General features: G+C 49.5%; 1 protein-coding gene across 2 annotated transcripts in view; it reads left to right on the top strand.

The window, feature by feature from the left end:
- The first annotated feature begins 5,075 nt into the window (after positions 1-5,075).
- The window catches only part of PPARGC1A (PPARG coactivator 1 alpha), a 232,150-nt gene continuing 215,358 nt past the window's right edge, over positions 5,076-21,867 (top strand). For both annotated transcript variants that reach the window (XM_030191237.1, XM_030191238.1), the window contains exons 1-2: positions 5,076-5,195; positions 9,481-9,660. In XM_030191237.1, coding sequence (XP_030047097.1) covers positions 5,148-5,195; positions 9,481-9,660 — 228 coding nt within the window. In that variant the 5' untranslated portion in view covers positions 5,076-5,147. The remainder of the gene's footprint in view (positions 5,196-9,480; positions 9,661-21,867) is intronic.

Raw genomic sequence — 21,867 nt, 5'->3', positions numbered from 1 at the left:
AGCAACTCGATTTTCCCTTCCTGGTATATGCTGAGCCCGCAAATGCACATTCAAATGCAAACAATGCAGCCCCAACTCCCGAATCAAGGAGTGAACCATCAAACAATGCGCTGTCTATTTATTCACCACCGCCACCACTCATTGGTTATCACACAACACCAATATACTCTTGTTCCGCAGCCAGTCAGGCCACAACTCACACGCTACCACCAACGGAAAGAGCTCCAAAAATGTGATGTTCCTTGTAATCCCCGACACAACCCAACTGTCCGGCCATGGCGCAGAGCTCCAGGCACCCGCACAGTACACTCCAAAACCTGAACCCCCCGCCGCGTCTGTAAACAATTCAAGATCCACATTAGACACCTCCACGCTCCGAAGCGCTAACGTACCATTGAACCCTGACAGGAACTCCAGCCACATCCGCAAATCACTACGGACCCCCTCAGTTAAATGAATGTGATGATGAGACTGTAAGACACCCAAAGTCGCCACCTCCATGTGTCGTGAGAATGCCCGTCCCATCGGGATCACTCTGCACGCAAAATTTAAACTGGATGGCGCCCAAGGTGGGCTTTTTGGCCTGCAATACCCCCAAATCTGCCCCACCAACTGCACCACCTTCTCCTGCGGCAGCCGAGTCACCATCTGCTCCGTATCAATCTCAATGCCCAAGAAAGTAAGGACAGAAACAGGACCTTCCGTTTTGTCAAAGGCCAGCGGGATACCAAATTCCGCCGCCACCTCCTGAAAGACTGCCAGCAACCGACCGCACTCCACCTCCGCCGCCGTCCCGATGAACAGGAAAGGCCGCCTCAATATCCACCTTTGCCAACCGTGCCCCAACACCGCATCGCTGCACTAGCCACATCGCACAGTCAAACGAAGTATACTGCACCGAACAGCGGTCTTTAGGGATGCCTGCATTCACTGAACTGCCCACCGGGTAGGAAAGGTTATGGATGAGGTGGAATTGTCCCGGCGTTTTCTTCGGAGTCACCGCCAGCGGGGAGATCATAAAGAGACAAAGGGGTGGGGGGGGGGGGGGGTTGACGAAAGGTCCAGCAATTCAGCCCAACCGTAGCTCCTCTCCCAATTTCCTGCGCACCTCCTTTCCCAATCTTGAAACAGACACTGAATTCTGAACCCAATTAGAAACCACCCGTCCCTGGTACGGAATCAGAAACCCGTCAGTAAAACCCCTTCCTAGCATCTCTGCCACCCTACGCACCGAGTATCGATGAAGCCATGGCAGCATCGCATCGACCCGCACCGGCGTTGGCGCTCACTCCAACAAATTACTGCTTGACCCCTGCGTCACCCCCCCCCCCCGCTCCTCTTTTTCGACATTTGACTGCGGCATGCCCCTACCCGCACGTGGAACAGGCGTGCCGAAACTTGCAGTCCAGGAGCAAACATGCCATTCTGTTAAACCACCAACAGACGTCTGCAGGTGCGTTGGGCCCGCCCCCCGCTGCCCCGTTCTCCCCCATACCCATGGCTCGAAAGGGCAGCGCTCCCGCCGCCGGAAGAAGCCCCCTATGTCCCATCCCCCCCCCCCCCCGGCCGCCGCAGGGCGATGAGCCATATGAACCAGCCACAGGTTAATATCCTGTCCCCCCCCCCCCCACCAAGTCATATGCAGGTTCTCCTCCATCTTATCTCAAAAGGCTTTGTCGTAATTCAACCAAGGCCAGCCGCCAAAGTGCTGAAACACGTCCAAAACGGAATCCGCATATGCTAGCAACAGGCCATACTGACCCGTGTCCCCCGGTCCCAGACACTAGCCAGGCACAAAAAGGAATGCATCCAGTTGACTTTGCGTCTTGTCGCGCTTCTTACTCTTTCGCCGCCTCCTACCCTCCAATAAACGAAATATGTCTATGCTCTTCCGCTGCCTAATCCTCCTTCACAACAAGCGCGGGACCTGCTCCCAGAGCTCTGACAATGCCACCAAAGCCGGTGGCCCTCTCGAACCCTCCCCTGCCGACGTTGCCGAATCCACCTGCAACGCCTCCACCCCCTACGAGAAGAAGAGGAGGAGGAAGTAGATGCAGAAGAGGAGGAGACAGAAGACGAGGAAGAGTCCCTATCTCGCTTGCCCCTCCCCCTCCGGCTTGCGCCACGCGCCCCTGCCCCGTCCCCCAGAAGAGCCCACTATATTACTAGCTCTCGTCTCGTGAGCACCGGGCACCGACATCGATACTGCCGCTGGGCCATGTCCTTACACTCCGTCCGGTTGCGCTGCAGCTGCCGTGCTCAGCAAGGTCTGCTCCTGATCTGCCATTTTCCTGCTCGCATAGTCACCCGCCGCTGATGTCGAGGGGTGCTCCAAATTCTGCTCCACCCGGTCTGTCCTCCGAGATCCACTGCCATCCACCGCACTGCGCACCTGCAACGACAAAGGGGGGGGGAAGCAGCAGGACCAGCCCATTTGGTGTCCCACCCTGTCTCAACTGCAACCATGCCCCTTCTCCCTGGGGACTCCCACCTCGGATTACCCGCAGCAGAGGGTCCCGACCATGGGGCCGCCCACGGATAAGCGGCCTGGGCGGCCCATGGGGCCACCCAAAAGAAGGCCACGCTCCCCACTGATAAGGACCCCACCCCGTTCTGGCCCCCGCTGCGACAGAGGGGAACCCCTCACTGAAAACTCCTGGCACCAGAACCGTGGACACGGGGAGGCCGACACCCATGGCCCCACTTACCAGACTGACTCTCCCCGCCGCTTGCGCACTCACTTGCGGCACTAACGTTCCCTCCAGTCCTGCATCTCTCTGTCTGCCGACCATCTCCACCTGTAAAAGCCCCCCCTCCGCCTGACCCTCAATGCCTACCGAACACGCTCGCAGCACCCCTGTCTCCACCTGAGTCGAATCAGTACCCCCCCCCTCGCGACTCCCCCTCTCCAGGCTTCCCCGCTCCGCGCCTGCCCAGGCTAAGATGCCGCGTTTTTTTGAGCCATTTTTTTCCATCGCCCCCACAGCTTCCTTTGATCGCCTAGGGCCCACTGGTGCCCCCCTCCATATTCACTTGCTCGGGGCTCCCCTCTAATGAATCGCTTGCCTAAAAAGACAGCTCTGCCCCCCCCCCCCCGACATCCTCTCCCGTTTCTCTCTCTCTGCCATGCTGCAACCACCTCCGAGGATTAGCAGGAATGCCCTGAACACTTCACCGTCCTTCAGCCTTATCCTCGCCTCACTTCTACTACTACTACTACTTATCATTTCTTTAGCGCTACTACCTTTGACCATCCTCTCCTCCAATGGCCAGTCCCCTAGTCACCCTGAACCACCTCTCCCTTCAAATCAGCCAATCACCTAGGGCAATGCCTTCCCCCACGCTGCGTGGACGCTGCTCCCGCTACCCCCCACCCCCTCTCCTGCCCAGCCCTTAGAGCTTTCTCGAACGGGCCCAGCCCTCGTTTAATTGGACCCTTCGAGACTAGCTCTCGGACCCCCTGTTATGCAAGCTTGACTAGGCAAAGGCCCTGTGAGGGCTCCCCTCCCCCTTTGCACAACTTAGCTAACTTTATTATATTTTGGAGAAAACTGTAGACTTGGAGAGTAAAATGAACTTTTTCTATTGTGAATATTTACTTTTTGTACCCAATACCTTCAGATGATGATCCAGACTGATACCCTGCAACCCTAGACTTTGCGCTGAGTACTTCTGTTTATGCCACAACAGCATTCTCAACCAGCAACATACCAGTGACCATTCTTGTTGTCAAACAGACAATTTACAGTCAAGATCAGTGTGTGGTCGGATCCCTGTGTTTGTTGAAAAATGCTCCCCGGGAGGGAGCTGCCAGCCAGGGCAGTTCCACTTGTATGGAAATTGAGAGAACAGCATCAGCAGTTTTGGGCAGGGCTGGAACAGTGGCATTCAAAACTACCAGTTTGGTTTCCAGGGAGGCCAGACGAGTGGAAACACTAGAACTGAAACTGCCAGGGAGGGGTAACAGCACGACAGCGTGCATGAAGCCAGCAAAAGAAAACCCGTGGTTTAAAAACGATCAGACAATCCTATCTAGCGGAATTAGGGCCCTCGCACACAATCCAATAATAACCCCCCACTGTGTGAATATATTATGCTCCCGATCCCACAGAACATGTTCTGTGCTTCATACGTATGGCACCATGATTATAATTTATTCATACAGTGAATTATCGCAGATTTGTATATGAAGTCCCTATTTGTGCTAGAGAAGATTTTCTCATCATGTTTACAGAATCAGAAAATGGTAATTTGTCCCTTTTTCAGTTATTTTCCCTTAAACCTCGTATTCTGCTATACATATTGTAAGAGGACACCCAGCAGTGAAAATCATATTATGATGCTGGAATTTGCGATTGAAAGGCATATTTTACGGATAATTTAATTACAAATGAATTAAAATCATGTGTTCTGCTGACTCAGGTTGAGACTGGAAGTTTCAAGTCGATGCTGCAAAACCCCAAACCCAAATGGTCTGAGTGCTGAGCGATTGACTGGACCATGCTATCGCCCAGTGTCCGGACTATAACCAAAATGGAAAAAAAAAAAAGCAAGGACTCCATGCCTAGCAAAGCCCGGCTCTGTGCCTGCGAGTTTGACATAAGAGTCTTTAAAGCCGAAGTGTTGCAGGGAAGATTAAAGGGTCCCTTCCCTTCCTTCCCCCTTGCACATTAATAGTGCTTTGTCAGTTGTTTGTTTTGGAAAGAAAAAATAAATTAAAAAAAGATTTCCAGAGGATTTCAGTGATTATACGGCCATGGCTCAAGTCAGGGGGGAGGGGAGGGGGCGGGGCGGCAAAATCTGATTTAAATCACAGTGTGGTGCTGAAAAGTCAAACATCTGGGGTTTGTTCAGAGCAGGAGGGGGGGGGGGGGTGGGAAGCCAGCTTGATCTGACTTAAGCCTGGGTCTGCCTCTGCCAGACGTCACAGCCTCTCGCAGTGGAAGCGGTGGGCAGGGTGAGTGACAGACCAGCCTTTTTTCCTTCTTTTTTTTTTTTTAATAGCTTTGTCATGTGACTGGGAACAGTAGTAAGACAGGTGCCTTCAGTTCAGCCTCAGTAAGGGGCTCGCTGCCTTGCCTGAGTGTACGCTGCGTGGGGCTGTGGACTGTACTTTTAAAGCTTTACTGCCGTCATTCAGGGGCTGAATGGCGTGGGACATGTGCAACCAGGACTCAGTGTGGAGTTATATAGAGGTGAGCAGCCCATTGCCAGCAGATCGCCAGCGCTGTGCTTGTGTGCAAACGGTGTTCTTATCCTTGATGGGGCCAGAGGGGGGAGATGCAAGGGGGATTTCATGTTTTTTTTTTGGGGGGGGGGATTTCTTTTCCCCCTGTATTTTAACATGGAATGCTTAGGGATAAAATGGTTGAGAGGGGTACTTGGAAGACAAGCTTGCATCTTCTCTGCGGCAGTCCCCTAAGCTTACTATTTTAAGGCTACTTCTATGATGCCGAGAGCAAATCAAAGATGAACTGCTGTCATCGGAGTCTCTTGCAGTTGGAAACTATTTGCATGTGCCTTTGGCTCTGGTTCCAGTCACAAGCAGTGATTTTTATACTCCAAGATATTGATATGAATCAGACTCCGAAATCTTTCCAGTGGCATTTGTTAGCCTGGTTGGAAACATGCGCTATCTATTTATAATGCAATTGTCTGTAAAAAGAAGTTGTAGATTAATACATGCTTTTATAGTTTTCTGGTAATTTGCTTTGTTCACAATTTTTTTTATAACTTTTATATTTTGTTCAGGGGCTTCTGTTTCCCAAATGCACAACTGATAAAATGCAAAGAATAAAATATGCTTACAAGGCTTTGACAGTAGAATCTTTGCAAATAAAAAGTGTCTGTTTACCTTGGGGGCCTGGTTTAATACCCTTTAGGTCTGAGATCTTAAGACATCTTACTATATAGCATGGTTCCGAGTCAACATGAGCAGCCGTACAATCTTTAAAATTTCCACTGCATGTCCCTTGCAACAGGACAAACCACGAGAATAGAGTTTATGCAGGACCATGGAAGCTGCTGCTGTTGCCTGTGTAAAAATAGATAGCAATACATCAAAACCACAGGTTCTGCTGGCTGCAACTCATGGGGGTGGAGTGGGGGGGGGGGGGGGTGATAAAAACCCTGAGCGGTTCTCTAGTAATCTCAGGAGTATAGTGTGACCGGCAGGTTCCTCTGGATTTACGCCCAACAGACCAGAACAGTAGGAGCGAGTTCGGGCAACTTGGAAAAATAAGTTCAACTTCCCCCCTCCCCCCCCCCTACGATTTTGAATTGTAGAATGACTTTAGCCGGATTTTTCAGTGCAGCATCTGTAACAGACATCTGGAAGAAAATCTAATGGGGCAGAATATAGAAAAAGAATGTTATCTTGGGGGGAGGGGGGGTCAAGAAACCTGTGCATATAGCACAGAATTGTCTGTGGAATATGAACGTTTTAATTTACGTGTTCAGCTTTTTTTTCTTTCTGTGGGGGTAACTGTGGATAACTCCTTAGTCTTGCTGTGTCATTTTAAAACACTTAGATCGACTGCACCTACATGCTTTTGCTTGCCTGCTTTGCCTTTTCTGTAGCTTTCATGCTGCAATCGCTCCTATCTCGTTTTGATTTCTTGGTAAAGCAGAGTAGATATGGATAATTCATGGATACCGTAGCTATTATGAGTTAGGGTTGTAAGTGGATGGCTTTCTGGCTCCAAAGTCCTAATTGTTTCTGAGTAGCTGGAGTATCCTGTGGGTTCCTGTCTGGCTTATAACGTGGGTCTCAGCTGCTATAGCTTCATTTTCCATCATATATTATTCCTGATGCAGTGAGGAGCAGAGATAGAGGAACCTGCGCATATGGAAATATTGAATCTTTATTTTAGTGAGCCCACGATAGTGTGCAGGCTCTCATCAGACATGTGCCTGAGTATCACCACTGTGCCTTCAATGACTTCAGATTAGCAAGTGTCTGACCCCCACACTCATTTTCCTTGACTACTAGGACTAATTTTGGAACGGAAAACTCTTGGTAGGATTTAACCAGCAGGGCTGTCTTTATGACAGACTTCCTCCTGCTTTGCTGACTCTGGAAATCACCCTTAATGAGGGTATCTCCCATAATAAATGGACTGTAGGAAGGCTGAGATTTAGGGGGGAGGAGGTGTTAGCTCAAGTGTCTGTTTACCTCATTTTGGAATCATCCTCTAGCAGATTCTGTGATCACACTGCTCTGGTGAATAGAAGACCATGATATATTTCATGGCTCAGGGTCCCTTGTGTTTTATACCTTAATGTACAGTTTTGTTTTAGAGATTGATGGGGACAATCTATGCGGCCCGCAACCATCAAGTCTGCCATTTTGCAGAGGGACTTGCTGACTCGGAGGTCCTATTAAAAATAGACAGATTATTTGCCCATTAATATACTGAAGGTGGCACAATTCCAGTGTCTTTTTACCCATCACAAATAAAGGCTCACTGGAAGGTTAATGAAGAATTAAACTTCATTAGAATGATTCATTCTTATCATCAGCATAGTTCTGTTAATGTATTGCCTCACTCCATAACTAAGATAAGGGTCTGTTCAGGTGAAATAAGGCAGAGCAATTAGGCTTTCGGCTTTCCTGGCTGTTTGAGCCTCTTCAGGTTTTACTTGGAAAGTTAGGGGCAGAGTTTTGGACCAAGTGCCTGTGGTCATGTGATGCAAGTGAAAGGGTGGGGGAGCAGTGCAGGTGCACCTGTTACCAATGCATGGGCCCAGCTATGTGTATATCAGTCTGTCAGAGCAGGGTGGCGCAGAGAAGTGTTAAAACTGGCAGCCTTTGAAAGGCCAAGCATAAATTAATAACACAAACGCTCCCTTCTAATGCCTCCCAAATTAGAAACATAATGGCAGCATTGAGAAACATTGATTTTATTATCAACGGTGGCAAGAATGTGTGGTCTTTTCTGTCAATTGTGCTGACTTTTTCTACTTTTATATTAATATTTTGGTCACTATAGCCATGTTGCCTGGTAAAATGGGCATGCTAGAGAGCTCATGCCCACAAGTTCACCTCTCCTCCCCCTCCGGTCCTACTTGCACATACATCCACTTGTACACCCACAAATGTTACTTCTGCTGCAATTGTTGACATTCAAGGCACCAGTTTTAAATCACAGATTTCCAAACAAGATCTTGAAAATGGTCTATAAAATTTACCTTTTCAGACAGAAAAGAAAAAAAAAAAGACTGGGTTATTTTGTAATACGATAGCAGGTTGCAGCTGTATCAAGAAAGTTATTATTTTTTTTTTTTAAGGGTCACCCCGGTGATTTATTGGAGTTGCAATCTGGAAGTACCTTTCTGAGAAAGTGTCAGGTCTGTGACCGGGTTAGTAGGAATTTTCTGAGAATTAAAAGAACTGAAGTGGTATAAAAGTTCCAGAGTGTGGCCTGTGATCCTTTTGGAATGTGGACCTGCTAGGTAGCAGGAATTAGCTCATAGTTTACGATAGGGTAAGAAAGGCTGAAAAAAAAAGTCCAGGGTAGAGTCTGGAATTATAGACTGAAGAGTATTAAAACCTTGAAGTTCCACCTAATGCATCCTGGTTACCAGGGCTGGCCCAACCATTAGGCAAGATGAGGCAGTCACATAGGCCTGTACCTTCTTGGGGGCAGTGGCGTAGCCACAGGTGGGCTTGGGTGGGCCAGGGCCCACCCATTTATGGCTCAGGCCCACCCAACAGTAGCACATGTTTAGTGGTAACTGGTGGGAGTCCCATGCTCCGCCAGCTGAATATTTCCCCTGATGATAATTAAAACGCTACTCTTCACAATACCGGCACCTCGCATGCTCAGTTTTCAGTGCATTCCTGCTGCCAAGGTGGAAAGAAGCGTTTTCCCAGCAGCTGAGATTTGTTTTTTTTTTTTTTGGGGGGGGGGGGGGAGAGAACACTTGGTGCCCACCCAATGCTTGCCTAGGCCCACCCAAAATCTGTTGTCTGGCTACGCCTCTGCTTGGGGGCAACAAAAACCAGCTGCAAACGAAATAAACAGTAGGTCCTGAGAGCCTCACAGAATCAAAAAACCTTCAGCCTGTACTTTAACCTGCATTTTTCTAGGATGTTGCGGGTATGGGTATGCATTTGATATACCGTCTTGCTGTAGTACAACCAAAACGGTTTACATATTATATACAGGGACTTTTTGTGATGATCATGATTGCTGAATTTAAATATCAAAATCTGGGGGGAGGGGAGGAGGGGGAGGGGACTGCAGGCTAAGGGCCTAAAAGTTAATTGGGAGAGGTGTAAGGGGCTGAAGGTTCACCTAAGGAGCCCATCACACTTTCAACAGCTCTGTTTGGTCCCCAAGAACAAGGTACTGCTAGAGATCAACCAGGCCTGCAGAGCAAACAAGTTAATCAAGACGTAATTCTGGTCATGTGTTGTCACTGTTAATAAATTCTCGTAATTAATAAAATGGTGTTTTTCTGGCTTCTTTCCTGCAGTGTGCTGCTCTGGTTGGTGAAGACCAGCCTCTTTGCTCTGATCTTCCAGAATTTGACCTCTCTGAGCTAGACGTGAATGAGCTGGACACAGACAGCTTTCTGGGTGGACTCAAGTGGTACAGTGACCAATCAGAAATTATTTCAAACCAGTACAGCAGTGAACCATCAAATATATTTGAGGTAAGGAGTGCTTTTTTTCTCAGTCCATGCCTTTGCAGTGAAAAGATATTTAACATGGCTATGAAACGTTTCATTTCAGAAAGGCCACAGTTACCTCAAATGTTACATCAAATGTGTTGCCTCTTGCTAAAAGGAGAACTTGGTAACAGAATATTTTGTGGGGGGAGGGGAGATTGAAAGGCTAAAGATTGGATGAGAACAAAATATTGGGCAAAAGCTGGAATATATTGTGAAATAACCTGTTGAAACTCACTGTAGTACTTAGCCCTTCGATCTTGGTGCAGCATTATCCACAGGTGATGTGGGTGTATCATGTAAGACCATGCTATTGCAGTATAGCACAAGAGTTGATTTCAGCTCTAAATGTTGTCACATGGTGCCAAGTATGGTGATAACTGATGTTTCTGCAAACGTGAGTTGTAAGATTTTGTAGTGGTCAGGCTGGGGCTGTTATCTCCCGGTACCTTATCTGTGTTCGTATCCATCACTCTGCAGAACTTAAACCAGTTTAAAACTGTGGGCCTTTGTTTGCATCCAGACACACATAAAAGGTTTGGTTAAAGCTACTTCAGCAATGCTAGTTTCAAGTAAGTACATACAGGGCCAACACTATATAAAATCAGTAATTCTTGGAGCTGGGACCCGTTCATCCCACCTTGCCCCCCCTTCCCCCTTCCCTCTCCAAGCCCCACCAGAATAACTTTCTTGAAACCAAAATTGGGTAACCATAGGCCGCAGCTTCCTTTATTAACAATTTAACTTTAATTAACTTAAGACAAGATGACTCCCCCCCCCCCTTCAAGCTACATGTGTCCAAAATTAACATCACAGTCGCTCCCCCCCCTCCACCGTTCGCCATGTCAGCAAAGCGGCAACTACCACTTCCGGTCTCCATCTTTCCGGGCTCCGCCTTCACAGCAAGGGCCCTGATCCGTGTGGACCTCCACACCTTTTCCGGGTCACCCGACCTGCCTTTGATGCCCTGGCTCAGTCCCCATGAGCCAGAGCTCCTGTAGCTCGCGGTTTGGTTGTTTTTTTTGTTTCTTTTTTTTGCCACAGAGGGGAGGCCTACGCATCTGCGCAGGCCCCCCTCCCTCCCAAGCATGCTGCGGCCTACCCAGACCCGGCCCCCCGCCAGTGTTCTAAACAGTCCTTAATATCCAGCAAAAACAAATCCAAGCCCACTTCAGATAAATGTACCCGATCCCGTGCAAATAGACCCGCACAGCTCGTGTCCACCCAGTCATGCTTAATTTGGACCCCCCCACCCCCCGGCCATGACCCACACGCCAACCTGCTGGTTCACCTTGCTCAAACCCCGGCACCACTTACGGGCCGGGAGGCAAGCCGGCCGAGAGATAATATCGGAGCACACTATTTGGGTAGAAGGGAACCAGTCCATTACCAAGCGCAAGTCTTCTTTCGCTGTGTCGATCAGCTGCTTGCCCATCCATCTGTTGACATCGTTGCCCCTAAGTGCAGCAACAACAGCTGAGGGTGCCGACGTCTGTCCCACAGCCGATACACCAGCGGCATGAGATCGGTCCATCACATTCCGCGCTCGGCCAGCCATAAAATTTGGATCTCTCGCTGCGCCAATCCCAAGTGGATCCCTCCTGGATGCCTCGTTGTGCTAGCGCAGGCCCAGTGGATAAAGGAATGGCCGACAATCCATACTGAATATGCCGATCCACCAGCATCTACAACAGGGGAAGGCCGACCAAGAATTGACAAGCATGACCTCCCAGCCAAACCAGAGCCCCCCCACCTCTAGCGACCGCCAGGCAAACAGCCGCTGCACACAGATATGCATCCACAAGTGAAGGCATTGCACATCTAATCACCCTACCCTACCCTACCCTTCAAGAAGGCCTGACATAACTCTGATAAGCCCCAGAAGCCCACCTGCCAATATTTCTGATGGCTGCCGCCCCCAGGCCAACGTGAGTTGTACTAGTTGCCGCCATAATTCTGAATGAGTGAGTACCGAAATGACTCGGATTTTCACCCACACAAATGAGACACCGGTGAAGCACCACTGCAAACTGATATCTCGTTTACACCCCACCATCCGTATGCACCAATAGGGGTAAGGGGTCCACCGGCAGAACCGTGAAATAGTCTTCCAACAAAGACACCGGACAGTAGGTCATGCCTAGAACCCCGGACAAGACTGTCATGCACCCTACCCCTCTCTGATCCGTTTTTGACCGTAACAGCTTGACATGCAGCACCCCGCGCTATATGCAGACATGCTTGCACAACAGGCTAGAATAAACCTCCACTGACCGGTGCCGCTCCACCAACTGCCCTACCTGAAAAGCTCCATAGAAGGCCAAAGCAAAGGCTGCTCGAAAGAGCCGCGCTTCAAAACCCGACCGAGTCACCTGCTCCAAAACATCCAGCAGGCGCACTAGCAAGCCATGAGTAATAGGCCGGCGCCCGTCCCCCACCGCCGGGACCGACCTGCCCCATCCCTTTAAGGCACTACCCACTAAGAAACGGGAACTCGGTGGGCCCCAACCAAAAGCCTTACTGAAAAATGCAAATCCCGCCAAATGCCGTGGAACCGCACGGCATGAACACCCTTGCTGTTTTGCTGCCGCAATGTACGCCACTAGCAGCTCATCAGAAGCCTGCCCCTCCAATCAACCCTCGCCCCTAAGAAAGCCAGTCACCCTTTCATAACCGCAGACATAGGCTGACCACGTAGCAGGCGCTACCGAGGCCCTCAGCATCTTCCACACCTCTGGTCTCCGAGTCGCCAAAGCTGCTCCGGCATCTGCTGTCCGACCTGATCTGCCTCTGGCACTAGTTCCCGGAAGGTCTGAAACTGAAAGCGAGAGAGCGCATCAGCAACTTGATTTTCCCTTCCTGGTATATGCTGAGCCCGCAAATGCACATTCAAATGCAAACAACGCAGCACCAACTCCCGAATCAAGGAGTGAACCATCAAACAATGCGCTGTCTGTTTATTCACCACTGCCACCACTCCTTGGTTATCACACCACACCAATATACTCTTGTTTCGCAGCCGGTCAGGCCACAACTCACACGCTACCACCAACGGAAAGAGCTCCAAAAATGTGATGTTCCTTGTAATCCCCCACACCACCCAACTGTCCGGCCATGGCGCAGAGCTCCAGGCACCCGCACAGTACACTCCAAAACCCGAACCTCCTGCCACATCTGTAAACAATTCAAGATCCACATTAGACACCTCCACGCTCCGAAGCACTAACGTACCGTTGAAACCTGACAGGAACTCCAGCCACATCTGCAAATCACTATGGACCCCCACAGTTAAATGGATGTCATGATGAAGCTGTAAGACACCCGAAGTCACCACCGCCAAGCGCCGTGAGAATGCCCATCCCATCGGGATCACTCTACACGCAAAATTTAAACTGCCCAATAAAGACTGGATGGCGCCCAAGGTGGGCTTTTTGGCCTGCAATACCCCCAAAATCCGCCCCACCAACCACACCACCTTCTCCTGCGGCAGCCGAGTCACCATCTGCTCCGTATCAATCTCAATGCCCAAGAAAGTAAGGACCGAAACAGGGCCTTCCGTTTTGTCCGAGGCCAGCGGGATACCAAATTCCGCCGCCACCTCCTGAAAGACTGCCAGCAACCGACTGCACTCCCCCACCCCCGCCATCCCGATGAACAAATAATGCACTAAAGTATGCAACCCCAATCTCTGCACGGTCGCCCAATGCACAAAGGAGCTGAAACGCTCGAAATAGGCACATGACACTGAACAACCCATCGGCAAGCATCGATCGTAATACAAGGCTCCGTCAAAATGAAAACCCAGCAACGGGAACGCAGATGGGTGGAGCGGCAAGAGCCAGAAGGCTGCCTCATTATCCACCTTTGCCAACCGTGCCCCAACACCGCATCGCCGCACCAGCCGCACCAGCCGCACCGCACAGTCAAACGAAGTATACTGCACCGAACAGCAGTCTTTAGGGATGCCTGCATTCACTGAACTGCCCACCGAGTAGGAAAGGTTATGGATGAGGCGGAATTGTCCCAGCGTTTTCTTCGGAATCACCGCCAGTGGAGAGATCATAAAGGGACAAAAGGGGGGGGGGGCTTGATGTAAGGTCCAGCAATTTGGCCCAACCGTAGCTCCTCCCCCAATTTCCTGCGCACCACCTATCCGGATCGAAACCGACACTGAATTCCAAACCCAATTAGAAACCACCCGTCCCTGGTACGGAATCAGAAACGCCTCGGTAAAACCCCTTCCCAGCATCTCTGCCACCCTACGAGCCGGGTATCGATGAAGCCATGGCAGCATCGCATCGACCCGCACCGGCGTTGGCGCTCGCTATAACAAATTACTGCTTGACCCCTGCGGCACCCCCTGCTCCTCTTTTTGGACATTTGACTGCGGCATGCCCCTGCCCACACGCAGAATAGGCGTGCCGAAACTTGCAGTCCGGGAACAAACATGCCGCTCTGTTAAACCGTCAACAGACGTCTGCAGGTGCGTTGGGCCCACCCCCGCTGCCCCCCTCTTCCCCCTACCCACAACTTGAAAGGGTCACGCCCCCGCCGCCAGAAGAAACCCCCCACATCCCATCCCCCCGGCCGCTGCGGGGCGAGGAGCCATATGAACCAGCCACAGGTTAATATCCTGTGTCCCCCAAGTCATATGCAGGTTCTCCTCCATCTTACCTCAAAAGGCTTCATCGTAGTTCAACCAAGCCCAACCGCCAAAGCGCTGAAACGTGTCCAAAACGGAATCCGCATATGCTAGCAACAGGCCATACTGACCCAGGTCCCCCCGGCCCCAGAAACTAGCCAGGCGCAAAAAGGAACACATCCAGTTGACTACGGTCTTGGCGACCTTGCGCTCCTTTGCACTCTTGACCCGCGTCTTGTCGCACTTCTTACTCTTTCGCCGCCTCCTACCCTCCAATAAACGAAATATGTCTATGCACTTCCATTGCCTAATCCTCCTTTGCAACAAGCACGGGACCTGCTCCCAGAGCTCAGACAATGCCACCAAAGCTGGTGGGCCTCTCGAACCCTCCCCTGCCGACGTTGCTGAATCCACCCGCAATGCCTCCACCCCCCTACGAGAAGAAGAGGAGGAGGAAGTAGATGCAGAAGAGGAGGAGACAGAAGACGAGGAAGCGTCCCTACCTCACTTGCCCCTCCCCCTCCGCTTGCGCCACGCGCCCCTGCCCCGCCCCCAGAAAAGCCCACTATATTACCAGCTCCCATCTTGCCAGCACCGGGCACCGACATCGATACTGCCGCTGGGCCATGTCCCACCACTCCGTCCTCAGCAAGGTCTGCTCCTGACCTGCCATTCTCCTGTTCGCACAGTCTCCCGCCGCTGACATCGAGGGGTGCTCCAAATTCTGTTCCACCCGGTCTGTCCTTCGGGATCCACCTCCATCCACTGCACTGCGCATCTGCAACGACAAAGGGGGGGAAGCAGCAGGACCAGCTCATCTGGTGCTCCATCCTGTCTCACGTGCAACCATGCCCCCTCCCCCTGGGGACTCCCACCTCGGGTCACCCACAGCAGGGGGTCCTGACCATGAGGCCACCCACGGATAAGCGGCCTGGGCAGCCCATGGGGGCCACCTGAAAGAAGGCCACGCTCCCCACTGATAAGGCCCCCACCCAGTACTGGCCCCCGCCGCGCCAGATGGGAACCCCTCACTGAAAACTCCTGGCACCGGAACCGCGGACGCGTGGAGGCCGACACCCATGGCCCCACTTACCAGGCTGACTCCCCCCGCCGCTTGCGCTCTCACTTGCGGCCCTAATGTTCCCTCCAGTCCCGCATCTCTCTGTCTGCCGACCCTCTCCGCATGTAACCCCCCCCCCCCCCGCCTGACCCTCAATACCTACCAAACACGCTCGCGGCACCCCTGTCTCCACCTGAGCCAAATCAGTAACCCCCCCCCCCCCCCGGGACTCTCCAGGCTTCCCCGCTTCGCGCCTGCCCAGATGCCGCATTTTTTGAACCATTTTTTCCATTGCCCCCACAGCTTCCGCTGCTATAGCAGTCCATTCAATTTCCTTTGATCACCTAGGGCCCACTGGCACCCCCCCCCCCCTCCATACTCGCTTGCTCGTGGCTCCCCTCTAATGAATCGCTGGCATAAAAAGACCGCTCTTCCCCCCCTGACATCCTCTCCCGTTTTTCTCTCTCCTGCCATGCTGCAACCGCCTCCGAGGATCAGCAGGAACACCCTGAACTCTTCACCCTCCTTCAGCCTTATCCTCGCCTCACTCCGCCCCCTAACCACCCTCTCCTCCAATGGCCAGTCTCCTAACCACCCTGAACCGCCTCTCCCTTAAAATCAGCAAATCACCTAGGGCAACGCCTTCCCCCACGCTGCGTGGACGCTGCTCCGGCTACCCCCCCCCCCCACCCCCCTCCTGCTGCCCAGCCCCTAGAGTTTTCTGGAATGGGCCTAACCCTTGTTTAATTGGGCCCTTCGAGACAAGCTCTCGGACCCCCTGTTCAGCTGCTTCCTGAGGGGATTCTTTCAAATTTATGGAGAGTAGACCAGTTTTGAAAACCATTATCAGAGTTGCTTGTGTTCAGTTGACCAATCTTAGTGCATAGAAATGATCAAGTATTGCTTGAAAGATGTTGTTTCCATCTGTTCACAAAAAAAAAAAGTACTCAGTGGAGTAAAAGCAGGCTCATCTGTGGAAAATGGCCTAGTGGTTAGGGTGGTGGACTTTGGTCCTGAGGAACTGAGCTTGATTCCCACTTCAGGCACAGGCAGCTCCTTGTCACTCTGGCCAAGTCACTTAACCCTCCATTGCCCCAGGTACAAATAAGTACCTGTATACAATATGTAAGCCGCATTGAGCCTGCCCTGAGTGGGAAAGCACAGGCTACAAATAAAAAAAAATGAGTTTGGGTGTATTTTGCACATTCTTGTTTTTGTTCTTTGTCTCCTCTCCACTCTCCCCCCCCCCCCCCCCCCCCCCCCCCCCCCCCCATCAACTCATTTTTGTAACTTTGGATACGGTGGCTACTGTGGAGGTGAGAGAGAGAGAGAGAGGCAGAGAGTTGGGGCAAAGCTGTCTCTTATCTGTAGGATGGTGGTGACGGATGACATGCTGTTCTGGATAGTAGGAACACTTGCAGCAGTTGAAGACGTTCCCCTGCCTCTCAGATTCGGGGTATTACAGCTTTTCTTTATGTTCAGCATGGTGCAAGATCTCTTCCCCAGCCATAATCCCAGTATCAAGGACTCATGCAGTACCCCTGTATCTTCACAGAGGGCATGCTGAACTCCATCCTGTGCTGGAAGAAGGGGCAGATGATTTCAGCTCCGCTTCTGCTAGCTGTCTGAGATTTACATGCAGAAATCCACTATTTGCAACTGAGCCCCTATCCTTCCTGGTTGTAATTATTAGTGCTGGCGCTCTCTGCTTTTATTTATAATCAGAATTGGACTTTTACAGCCTTCTATGGGACTGTATGTGAGCAGAAAGGAAAAGACAGCAGAAATATATCCAGTTTGGTTTTATTGAAGGTAGGATCGTTTAAAATCCCGAACTACTGCAGGAAACATTCCAAAGGGTTAGTAAACATGAAAGGAATTTATATACACCATATATGCAGTGCAAGCTCAAGGTTACAGCAGCATTTTGATTTATCCTAGTGAACTACTTTCCCATGAGTGTGTACTGCTAGAGGGAAGAACTTGTAGAACTATCTTCTAGCACTGAAGATATAGGTCTGGTGAGACAGAGGCAGAGAATGTAAGAATGCTAACGTCTCAAGTTTAAGGTGGGCCTAAATGACAAGAAGATATTCAGAACTGTAAATATGCACTGAGAAATTTCTCCATAAACACCCCAATGGGGAAACCCATTAGCATATCTGACCCCAAATCGTGAACCCATGTCTAAAGAAACCAACCTCAATAGCTCCAAAAATTTGAATTTCAGATTTGCTAAATCTGATTAAAGAATACAGTCTAGTAAGTCCAAGTTTAATATTAGCAAAATAACGTTGTCAGTGAAAATTAAATCTATGAAGAAGTCTTTTCAGTGGCGCTCGGAGGGGCGCTGACACCCGGGGCGGATCGCCGATGTGCCCCGCCCCCCCGGGTGCAGTGCCCACCCGTGCAGCGCGACCCCCCCGGCGAAGGGACACCCCCCCACCTCGGCGAAAGAACCCCCTCCCCGGGTGCACGCCGCTGGGGTGGGGTGCCGCGCGCCGGTCAGCGTCGTTTGTTTCCATGCTCCCTCTGCCCCGGAACAGGTTTCTGTTCCGGGGCAGAGGGAGCATGGAAACGAACAACGCTGACCGGCGCGCGGCACCCCCCCAGCGGCGTGCACCCGGGGCGGACCACCCCCCCCCCCTTGGTACGCCACTGAGTCTTTTTCTTACAAGCATCTGTGGTCTGATCTTTCTCTGGATCATATTCCATCATACTTGAGATGATATCCTTAGCTTTATCTCCAAACCTACTACCCTGAATGCTAAGAAACAAATTATTCATTTTCTTCTTGCTTTGCTTTTGAAAAAGTTGTCTCTAATAATTTGTCAATTTTTTTTTAATCTTCTACTTTCAAAATGAGTTTATGCTGCTGCCAGTAGTTGTAGCACAGTGTTTGGTGGACATTAGATGAAATTCTGACCCTTCCTCACTGCTCTCCCATTTCCACTCAAATTAAGGGGTCTTTTTACTAAGGTGCGCTAATGGATTTAGGGGATCTTTTACTAAAGCGCGCTCACATTTTGAGTATGCGGTAAAAATAGGCACGCACTAAACTTTAGAGATGCCAATGCATTCCTATGGGCATCTCTAATGTTTAGCGCGCACCCAGTTGTAGCGCGCACTAAAAACGTGAGCACACCTTAGTAAAAGACCCCGCTAATGATTAGTGTGCACTATAGGGTCCTTTTACCAAGCTGTGGTAAAAAGAGTCCTGCGCTAGCGCCGTTTTTGCTGCACGCTGCGGACCTTTTTACTTCAGCAAGTAAAACGGACAAAACACAGCATGGCCATGCGGTAAGATTTGACCTATCGAATGACCATGTGAAGGGAGGAGGAAGCACTTTATGTCACCCATTAAGGTGACGTTAAAGGCTCCTGCACTAACCCGGCGGCAACCAGGTAGCACGCGGCGCTGCCTAATTACCACTGGGTTAGTGCCTTGTTAGAAAATAGCTAGCTATTTTCCCTAGTGCGGCAAATGGCACAAGCCAGGGCTGGAATTACACCAGCGTCCATGTTGGGCAGGTTTTAGTCCAAGATTAGCATGCAGTAAGCCCACGTTGGGCTTACCAGCACTCTGTAAAAGCATCTTATCTTTTAGCGTGCGCTAATCGTTAGCATGCGTTAAACCTGTTAGCATATGTTAGTAACAGGACCCCTAAATTAGGGGCCTTGAAATTCAGAGTTTTCAGTACTCCATCTGAAATCTCTTGAAAACGTTTGAGATAAATTTTGTAGATATCTCCCAGGACAGATGCATCTTTACTCTTAAATGGCGATGCCAGGGTGGAATATTGTAAGCCACATTGAGCCTGCAAATAGGTGGGAAAATGCGGGATACAAATGCAACAAATAAATAAATAAACCACTGGTATAGAGGTCAAAAAATTCAAATGCACTACCAATACTGAGTGGGTAGCTTTACTACACTGTACTCTTGGCACTGTGAATTTTATACAGCATGCAATGTGAGAGCTGGTTTGTGTGGTCTGGAATTCACTCTACAATGGAGTTTTTTCACCATGTTGCAAGAGCTATTAGGCCATCCACAAAAAGTTGGACCCGATGGACCTCTAGACTTCTTTCAACCTAACCAACTGTGTAACTATATAACTACAGCAGCTGCTGTCAGCTGCAATCTGCCATCCACCCAGTTGGTATGACAGAATTTTAAGTCACTTTTGTCCCGTTACAATGAACATTTTCTCTACTAGGAAAAACACTGGCAAAGAGCGTATGGAGGCACACTCACCCTTTCTGGTTCATTTGTTACATTTCAGTCATAAAGTGCAAGTCTGCCTGTGTCATCCTGATTTTGAGGCCCAAAACTAAAGAAAATGCTCTTGACAGAAATATGAGTTGGTTTCTATTATTATTTTTTTTGGCCTTCATCATTATCTAGAAGCACTTCACATACTGTACTTGAAGACTAGAATCTATTCACCCTCTTTTATATACTCCTTTTTCACTTTTGAAAGCTTAAAAATGAGAAATAGAGTTTGTTTGTTTTTCACTCCCTGGAATTTTTTTCTTGAGCCTAAATTAATGTATCCAGAAGGCTTTAAAATTCTTCTGCATTTCTTTTCTGGTTTTCATTCTTTTTCCCCCGGGTGTTATGTACGGCGCTAAAACTGTATGTGAAAATGTAGGCAAATGCCCAGTTTGCACATGTAATTTGAGTAACAAGGGTGCTAAACGTCCATTATTGGTGTTAATTGGCAAACATTTGGATTTGCATCTTGCTGTGGGCTATTTTATAAAGACACGTGCAAAAATCTTATAGTGTGTAAGTGAAAAGCGGGCAAGGCCATGCGAGAGGCATGGGTGGGTCAGGGGCATTTACTAAAGGTGAGTAGAGAATTATAAGAATTTGGGGGATCTGCATCTAATTTACACACGAGGATTTATACCAGGTTTCAGTCGGCATAAATTTTCACACCCAAAATTTGGGCGCAGATCCCAGTGTTTCACGCTATTCTATAAATGGTGCCCAACTTGGATCGCCGTTTATAGAATAGCGCCTAGCATGTATTTTTTCTGTGCTCAAATGTGGGTATTATTGACTGAATCCAATCCTTTCTGCATACTCACACTTAATCTGTGGTCAATGCTCTGAGGCTCAGGTAACACCGGTGCAGTATTTCCAGACACCATTATATTGGTCTATAACATTATTCATTTCTTTGTGTAGTTTGGGTATGATTCAAAACTCTGTCATCCTCCCCCCCCCCCCCCTCCCCTTTCCCTGTCTGTTTGCCCATTTTCTGTTTCTCTCCAGCTCCTCCTCCTGGTCACCATTCTCACATCCCCCCCCCCCCCCCCCCCCCACGCCTCCGGTAATTCACTGTTCCCATTTCCTCCTTTATTCTTCCTTCAATCTGTCGCTGTCTTATTCTTCTCGCTGATTTTCCATCAGCTACTGCTCCGTCATGCATCCCCTGACTTCTGCCTTCAGAGGACTCTGAGTACATATTCACAGTACTTTCTAGTTAGGCAACAGAACTGATGTTGCATTGACAGCACAAGCCAGGGAAGGAGAGGACGAAGGGGATTTCTCTGTCAAGTGCCCTAATAAAAGGTGTGTGAAACTCTAGGGCCCAATATTTAAAAAAACAAAAAAGGCTGAGCTCCTAAATGTATGCTTCTAATTTAGCCTCCTATATTTTAACCTATTTCAGTCAGACTTAGGACCCTAAAGAGGTCTTTTACTAAGCCATGGTAGCGTTTGTCGCTTACGGTAGAAATCAGCTGGTGGTAAACGCCGAGACGCCCATAGGAATATAATGGACATCTCAGCATTTACCGCCAGCTGATTTCTACCACAAACTAAAAATGCTACCACGGCTTAGTTTTTTAGTTGAAAATGTATCTTAATTCAGAAGCTTAAATGTTATGTTTACATGTTTAGGTCTGCCTGCTATTTGCCTAGATCGATGTTTCCCATGTCCAGTCCTGGTGTACCTATTGCCAGTCAGGTTTTCAGGATATCCACAACGAATATGTATGAACTTGATTTTCATACACTGCCTCCATTGTATGCAAATCTCTTTTATGCATATTCATTGTGGATATCCCGAAAACCTGACTGGCAAGGGCGTACTCCTGGACCGGACTTGGGAAACACTGACCTAGATTTATGAGTCTAGTGCTGAAAATCTGTGCTAAACTCCTAACTTTTTCCCTGTCCTAAATCCGCCCCTGTTGCCACCCACTTTTTTTCTGATCCTAAAATGATTAATTTTTAGTGAAATTGTGAGTATAATGTTATGCACTCAGCCCCCTAGAAATTTTTCAAAGAGGCCACGTTAAGTGCATAAATCCTTTGAATATCAGATTCATAATTTCTACCCAAATTTGCAAAAATGCCAAAGCCAGCACCAGCGATATTACTGGTGCTGGAAATAAAACAGTGAACTATATTTGAAGGGAATGGCGAGGGTGACACACTGGAACCCCAGATTTCTCTAGCAAAGAAAGAAAATGA

The sequence above is a fragment of the Microcaecilia unicolor genome, chromosome 2 (genome assembly GCF_901765095.1).
Source record: "Microcaecilia unicolor chromosome 2, aMicUni1.1, whole genome shotgun sequence".
Classification (NCBI taxonomy): domain Eukaryota; kingdom Metazoa; phylum Chordata; class Amphibia; order Gymnophiona; family Siphonopidae; genus Microcaecilia; species Microcaecilia unicolor.
The sequence above is the reverse complement of the archived record's forward strand: the minus strand, read 5'-3'. Positions and strand labels throughout refer to the sequence as shown.